The 8,367-nt window shown below is 43.0% G+C and overlaps 1 protein-coding gene across 1 annotated transcript; it reads right to left on the bottom strand.

Moving 5' to 3' along the window:
* Nucleotides 1-7: 7 nt before the first annotated feature.
* On the bottom strand, nucleotides 8-8,069 carry LOC118755746. The gene is made up of 2 exons (XM_036490569.1): nucleotides 7,424-8,069; nucleotides 8-440 (listed from the first exon to the last, which is right to left on the bottom strand). Exons 1-2 carry the CDS (start codon nucleotides 7,429-7,431, stop codon nucleotides 26-28), a joined length of 423 nt encoding a protein of 140 aa, XP_036346462.1. The 5' UTR covers nucleotides 7,432-8,069; the 3' UTR covers nucleotides 8-25.
* Between the last annotated feature and the right edge of the window lie 298 nt (nucleotides 8,070-8,367).

The raw sequence follows: 8,367 nt of genomic DNA, 5'->3' as shown, positions 1-8,367 counted from the left end.
ATTAAAATGGGCACGAATCAAAGGGTTAAGGGCTCATGTCTCCAACATGGCGCCCCGCCTGCCTCGGTGCCAAGTGCAGCAGCTCCCTTTCGAGTTTGTCCATGATGTTTCGGGCTTCAGCAATCAGTCGCCGCAACCTCCGAGCCCGTTGCTGAGCAGAACGGCTGTGTAGCTCGGCCCTAACACTTCCCTTCTTCTGGCGCGTGGTGCCCCGCTTCTCTCTATGGAGTAGGGTGTGGTGCCCTAAGCCACATCGATGGCAGCTGTCCTCGGAATCGCAGGCTCCGGTGGAGTGTGAAGTCGCCAAACAGTTCACACAATATTTGTGCAAGCGTGCACACTCATAGCGGTCGTGGGCATCCATAGCGCGGAAAGCGGTACACAAGCGCAGCGGGTGGAGTCGGCCACACAGTCGGCACTTGGGGGAATCCTTTCGTGACCTGTAAATATACGGATTGAGGAGAGACTTTAGTACTGGGTCAGCGTATATTGTGAGGCTTTGTAATGAGTAGAAGTACATATACGCATGGGTTATATATTCTACGGGTAGAACAATGGGAGTTGGGTAGGATAGGTAGCATAAATTTAATTAGAGTATTGTGTCGGGTTTGGTGAGTATCCTAACGTCAGGCAGGGGGAAGCACACACAATTTATGTATGTTTCGAGTTATGATTCCCTGCTGGGTTTTTATATCTACAACCCGAATGTTTTCATCGGGGCCGGGATGCAAGTGTGTGATGCGACCCAGTCGCCACTCGGTCGGAGGGAGCCAGTCTTCTTTAACAACAACCAAATCTCCTTCTTGAACGTTTTTTTGGGAAGTTTTCCACTTGCATCGCCGTTGTAAGTCGTGTAGATACTCGTTCTTCCATCGTACGCTGAACTGATGATGAAGAACCTTGAGTCTCTGCCACTTATTTATGAGTGAAAGTTCTTTGGCATCCGGTTCCGGTGGTGAGACAATGGGAGCTCCTCGTAGAAAATGCCCGGGAGTAAGTGCCAATAAATCTTGCGGGTCCTGTGTCATGGGAGAGAGAGGTCTGGAGTTTAGAACCGCTTCAATTCGAACTAATAGGGTTGCGAACTCTTCGAAAGAGAATTTTTGATTTCCGGCAACTTTGGTGAAATGCGTTTTAAAACTTTTAACGGCCGCCTCCCAAAGGCCACCCATATGAGGGGCATATGGTGGGATGAAGTGCCAGGAGAATCCATGCAACGCATATGTTTCTGCGATATCAGAGGCCGCTTCCTTTAAGAAAAGAGCGAAGTCCTTTTTTAGGGCTCGCTGTGCTCCCACAAACGTCTTTCCGTTGTCCGATAAAATCTTGTGCGGCAGGCCACGACGGCCAGTGAATCGGGTAAAAGCCGCTTTGAACGCTTCCGTAGTCAAGTCGGAACACAATTCTAAATGAATGGCCTTGGTAGAAAAACACACAAAAACGCATACATATGCCTTTGTGTACGACGCTTTTCGAAGAGGTGACGTTTTGATGAGGAATGGGCCTGCAAAGTCAACGCCAGTAGTGTGAAACGGGAGAGTAAAGGTGGTTCTTTCAGGGGGTAATGCAGCCATTATTTGGGATTTCATCCGCTGTTTGTATATCGTGCATGGTTTGCAGTGAAAAATGCACTTTTTGACCTTCTGCTTCAGGCGTGGGATGAAGTATTCCTGTTGTATCATCCGGATCATGAGTTGTTTCTCAGCATGAAGCAATGTTGTGTGTAGAAAATCTAGGAGAAGAGAGCAAAATATGGAGTTATCGGGTATTATTATAGGATGCCTCTCATTGTAGCTTAGTGCGGCATATTTAAGGCGTCCATTTACACGCATTATGAATGCAGGCCGAGCATCGGATTGAGGGTGAGCAGAGGGCTCTTCTTGCTGAGTGACTTCGAGGACTCAAGTAACGATATCGCTTCTCCGTAATGATTTCGTTGCGTTTTTGCTATCAGCTTGTACTTCACTTGATTGAGTTCCTCCTGGGATAATATAAGCACGTTGGAGATGAGTAGCCCTTTGGTATGGTTTATGAAGCGATACATGTACGCAATGACTCTGAGGGCGCGTGGGAAAGAAGAGAATCTTTCGAGTATATCCGTGCTGTCTAGGGTATGAAAAACTTCGAGTCGTCTCTCCTCTGGAGGGTTAATAGTTGAAGCTCTGGTGTTAGACGGCCAGTGTGTGTGGGCCTTGCATAGCCAGGCTGGACCTTTCCACCAGAGAGTGCTTGCGGCAAGATCTTGAGGTTTGCACCCCCGGGTGCCTAAATCGGCAGGGTTGTCGTGACTGGGAACGTGGCGCCAAGGGGCATTATTTACATTTTCCACAATTTGGGAAGTTCTGTTAGCCACATATGTTTTCCACGTATGTGGAGGCTTCTCCATCCAGGCACGATCGCGGAATCTGTCCAAAGGATTAACTCATGAGCGGGCAGATTGAGTTCGGATCGAATTTGCTTACTCAGTTTTGAGAGTAATAGCTGAAATACAATGCCGGCGAACGGCGAACTCACCACAGCGAAATTCGCGCTGTCAAAATTAGAACACCCGCAAGCATATGAAATTGAACACAGCCAAAGCGAAATGCGAAGTTCGCTTGGCGGCGTTTCATGGCGATAGATTTATTTCTATCGCTCTGCTGGGCGATGACAGCTGTGCGTGCCAAAGGTGGCCGTATTTGTTTTGTGCTTTCAAAGTTTAAAAAGAAAACAACCTAAACACGATTTTTTTTTTGTTGTTTGAAAAATATAGTTGTGGATTCGTTAAATCTGGCTTGAAACAAATTATTTATAATAATCTTTCTTTGTTTTACATTTATATTTGTTATCATTTCCTCATTTCTAAATATGGTTTAGTTTTTTCTAAATATGGTCACCCAAATTATAAAGGCGACCAAATGGGATCAGCTGTTTTCGCTACCGCTCTAATTCTGTTTAAGTAGGCGAAATAGTTGGGCGAACGGTGAACGACAGCATCGCCCAATTCGGCGAAGTTTGCCGTTCGCCGGTATTGTATTTCAAGCATAAAACAGCTCCGCAGAGTTCCAAGCGGGGCAGACTTACGGTCTGAAGGGGTGCAACCTTGCTTTTTGCGGCAAGTAGTGAGGACGCGAACGAGTTTTCGCCGAGTTGGACTCTTATGTAGACGCAGGCACAGAATGCCTTTTCGGAGGCGTCCGAAAATCCATGCAATTCAATGTACTGCTTTGGCGTGAACTGCACCCACCTGGGTATTTTTATGTCTTCTATTGCTGGAAGGCTTTCTCGGAATGAGTTCCATTTTGTTAGAGAGCCTGGTTTTACCGCTTCATCCCACCCGGTCCCTTCCATCCAGAGTTGTTGGAGGAGGATTTTCGCCATGACCATTATTGGCGATAGCCATCCTGCCGGGTCGAACAGTTTCGCTACCGCTGACAGAATTTGTCTCTTAGTTTTTGAGTTCTCAGCAGGAATGGGGTCATGAGAGTAGGAAAAGGTGTCAGTCAGAGCGTTCCATTGTATTCCTAGGGTTTTTGTAGAACTTGCGTCTTGAAACTTTAAGAAATCTACGTCTAACAGAGCAGAATCGGGGACTGATTTAAGTAAGCTGGGGTGATTTGCTGTAATTTTCCGTAAAGGAAATCCTGCTGACCTTAAAGCATCCATCACTTGTGACATCGATTTAAAAGTGGACTGTATATCGTGGCCCCCCGACAGTATGTCGTCTACGTAGGTTTCTCGTAGTAAAATATTATGGGCGAGAGGAAATGAGCTCTTTGAGTCTTCTGCTAACTGATGGAGAGTCCTAATTGCTAAATAAGGGGCGCAGTTAACTCCAAAGGTGACTGTTTTGAGTTTAAAGTCTTGAATCGGCGAGCTTGGGGTTCTTCGAAATAGAATTCGTTGAAAATCTTGGTCTTCTTCGTCAACGAGTATTTAGCGGTACATTTTCTCAATGTCACCGTTAAACACAAACTTATAGAGTCGCCAATTTAATATCACTACCATTAAGTCGTTCTGAAGTACGGGGCCTGTGTGTAGCACATCATTTAAAGAGTGACCAGAATGGGACATTTTGGAGGCATTGAATACAACGCGAACTTTTGTGGTCTTGCTGTCCTGCTCCCAGAATTTCTTCAATAGCGTATTGAGAGCAACGTTCGAGGGTTCCATGACTTGGGTTGTGAATGACGTCACCTTTTCAGCTATTGGTCCGCTAATTATCCATCCGAATATCGTGTTCTGCGCCAGGAGTGTGCCGTCTGCAACATGATATAGTCCTTGTGTGAGAATTTGGGGAATAACGTCGCTCCCAATGACCATATCGATTCGAGATGGAGTGAAACAATTAGGGTCTGCTAAAGTTAAAGTTGCTAATTCTGGAAGGTTTACGTATGACACCATGAGACTGGGTAGAAAATGGGTCAGGTGGGGTAAAATAATTGCCTGGGTTTGAATTTTTTGCTTTAAGTCCGCAGAACAAAGGGTTAACTCGCAAACATTTTTCGAGTTTTGGACCACTAGCCCTCCCATTCCCGATATTTCATAATGGGTTTCTTTGGTGGGTAAATTTAATATTTTTTGGATCCGAGACGTGACAAAGGTTTTTTGTGAGCCTTGGTCTATCATTGCTCGGATCCGGTGATATTCTCCCGCGAAGTAAATTGGTACCATCGCTGTGGGTAATAGGGTGGTTCCTTTGCTGCACGAGAAGTGAGTTGAAACTTTGTTGACTGCTTTTTTGTGGGTTGGTGGGGTGTGAATGATTCCTGTTGACGTGGAGGGCATGTCGTCTGCTATTTCCACTGTGGTTGTTGCCTGCGTCGTCGATGATTGGGGTTTTGGGTTGGGTTTCGAGTTTTGCTGGTTTGCTTGAAAATGGAGTAATGAGTGATGACGTTGTTGGCAGTATACACAGGTAAATTTGCTCTGACATTGACCTTTTAAGTGTGAACAAGAGAGGAAGTTTTCACAATACTTGTGCTCACGTACGAATTTGAGACGATCAGGTACAGAGAGATTCTTGAATCTAACGCAAAGTTTCATTGCGTGATTGGAGTTGCACAGCTTGCATGAAACTGGTTTCCCGGAATCTACGTGGAAGTTTTGGGTGCGATTTTTATTAATAAATGTGGAGCTGTGACTGCCAGCTCTAGGGTTGAAGGGGGTAAACTGTGGTTTGGGTTTAGTCGGTCGATACGTACCAAGCCGTTCAACCACTTCGTACCTGCAAGTGAGGAATTTGTTCATCTCTGACCATAGTGGCAACTCTTTCCGAGAGCTGAGGGATTGCTCCCACAGGGAAAGTGTCTCACTTGGTAGTTTCGATGAACACAAGTACACAAGAATGGGATCCCAGTCCTTCGTAGAAATTTTTTGTGATGCAAGAGTGGAGAGGCAATTATTAATTGTTGTTTGTAGCCTTTGTAATTGCTCGCCACTTTCTCCGTAAACGGGCTGCAAATTTAGTAGGGTTTTGAGTTGGTTATCTACTAGAATTCTTGGGTTTTCGTAACGTGATTTTAAAGCTTCCCATGCATGCGCAAAGTTTTCGTCGGTAGGAGGGTATTGTTTTACAATAAGTCCTGCTTGTCCCTTTGTCTTATATCGCAAATGGTACAACTTTTGAGCGGGGGTTAATTTGGGGTGTTTTATATAGACTGCCGTAAACATGTCTCGTGGAATACTTCTGTGTCGCACGGTGGTACCTTGAGATAAACCTCGTTGGAGGCAGAAGGGTTTGGGGTAAAAGTCGTGTTGAATGTTTGCTGGGTAGCTTGAGGGGTCGTATTAACTCTAAAAAGTTGTAACGCTTCCAACATTTGGGACTTGCAGGTTTGGTAGCTCTCCGAGCATTTGCAGTATTTTTGTTCTACCGAGCCACTGACTTCTGGGTGATCATCGTCCATGAATATTGCTTCGTAAGCTTTTAAAAGGCTATCCCAGTTGCTGTCCAGTTGTTGGATTTTGACCTCAAGTAAGGTTTCGGTTTGATCAGTGGCTAAGGACGGTGACCATTTTGAACAAAAAATCTCCAGCCTATTGCTTTCGAAAATAAATTTTTGGAGACAGTTATTTTTTTTGGTTTTTTCAGTAGGGGTATCTTTATCTTGCGGCATTTTGTTGGGCGAAATTTTATTAAATGCGTAGAGTGAGTTTATAATTTAAACCGAAATATTTTAGGGGGTGGGTATGAGTAGATATTCTACGGTTTAAAAAAACGGTGACTTAATTTTAAATTCGCTTTCTTTTTGGGGTTGGGTTTTGTTGTAAAAATCGTTCAGTTTTGTACTACTGTACTCAAGTGAGATATTTTGTCAGCTCCGGCCCACTGTGCCAATAAGCTCCGCCTTTTTGTTTATATTATTTAAAATTGAGTGTAATTAATATTGAGTGTATGCGTATATTAGAGTGTGAGCAAGTTGCGGGTACACTCAATATGAAAAGACGGCTGGATTAAAGGGTCAGAAACATGTACATATGGTGTGAGTTAAATATGCGAATTAGGATATAACAATGAGTGGGAGATTAGCGTATGCGATTATATACAGCTACAACGCGGTACAGTCGCGCTCGACTATTCTTTTTTTTTTTTTTTTTATAAATATATATATTGGCCTTAATCCGCTTCTTTGCGTTTTATTTTATTTAGTGGGTGATGTGGGTGTTAATTTTGGGTTGAATTACTTGATTTTCGTACCACTGTACTATAGTGCAATTTATGGTCAGCAGCGGCCCACTGTACAGATAAGCTCCGCCCTTTTTATTTTATTTGAATATTGAGTGTAATTGATATTGCGCTTAAGAGTCAGTACGCACATGAGCTAGTTACATGGGGCACTGATATAGAGCGAGAATAGAGAAGATAGGCAATTATGAGAATATGTTTGCTAACGCTGCGAATTTGCTAGCTTCAGAACAATGAGTCAAACGTCCTCAGAAACAGTGAGTGGGAGTTGTATGCATGTACATATGTATGTACACATGAAAAACAGTTGCGCTCAACTATTTTTCGCTGGTTTTGGTTACCGCCTGATATATTTGCCTACATACATATGTAAATTAAAATATCTATATGTAAGTAACTATGTACAAATTTATGTCGTGAATATAAGAATCTGCTGTAATTTCGGCAGAGCTGGGTGCAAATAACAGGACTTTTACTGTACGACTTTAGCAAAGTCAAAGATGCTAGCTAATTTGCTGTTACTATGTGCATACATACATATGTACATATAAACATATATATACATATATGTATATGCATAGGTTTTAAATTCAACAAGGCGCAACTGGAATTTTCGAGATTAACGGGGTGTTTGAAAAAACTTGTCTTCTTTCGAAGTAACGGGGGTTGGAAAACTAGGTCTCCTTTTCTTTTGAATAATTACCGGGCTACCGCAATATATTTATATACATATACACATGAAATATACGGACTTACTCAGCCATGGGTGTTTTTACTTAGCCGGTCGTATTAATTTTCCGTTCCGCCTCTTCGGGTAGGGGTTATGTCCGGTTTGTAGTGAAATTGTTGGTAGTGCTGGGGTCGCACCGCTTACGCCTTTGATGCTCCAGTAGGGCGTTTGCACCGCTTCTCCGTTAAGTGCAGGTATACTGCTGGCGGTCGCAACGCTTGAAAATGTGTTGTTGTTGCAGGTCTGCTGCTCGCAACGTCTAAAATTTTGTTGCTGTTGCAGGTATGCTGCTCGCAACGATTAGAATTTGTTGCTGTTGCAGGTATGCTGCTCGCAACGCTTAAAAAATTTGTTGCTCACAATCTCACAATTGTATCGTTTTAAATTTTGTAGTTTTAATTTGCACAATTTTCAAACTTTTTCTCTTTTCCACAAGAGCACTATTTGATGCTAAATCTTTGTCGTTTTCGTTTAATTGTTTTAATTTACCAACTTTTGAAAAATAATTTTTTATTTTGGTTTTTTGTAATTTCACCACTGTTTAATATGCCTTGGTACCGCAAGTAAATATGTTGTTGCTGCAGGTATGCTGCTCGCGACTTTTAAAATATTGTTTTTAACAAAATTGGTGCTCGTCTTTAATTTTGTTATTTGTGTCGTTTGTTTGTTTGATTTAACTTTTTCACTCGCGTTTAATTGTTTTTTTTTTCGCAAATTAAATGTCTTTTTTTTTTTTGATTTCCCCGATTGTTTTTTTTTTTCGCTCACTGACCTTTCTTACCGTCCGCGCTTTGTGGTTTCTCGCTCGCTACTGACTTGAGTCAATTTTGTAATATGCCCAAGAGGCCGCCCAGAGCTGTGTTTCTTTATTCTTTTTTGAGTTTTTTGGTGCCACTTCGTTTCTTAAGGCCTCAAAAGGACCATGTTTAATATTTAGGTTTGAGTCCGACTTGTGCAGCGCGCACAAATA

This window comes from Rhagoletis pomonella, unplaced genomic scaffold (genome assembly GCF_013731165.1).
Source record: "Rhagoletis pomonella isolate Grant_MI unplaced genomic scaffold, Rhpom_1.0 Rhpom_scaffold_07197, whole genome shotgun sequence".
Lineage (NCBI taxonomy): Eukaryota > Metazoa > Arthropoda > Insecta > Diptera > Tephritidae > Rhagoletis > Rhagoletis pomonella.
This window is presented reverse-complemented; position numbering and strand designations above follow the sequence as displayed.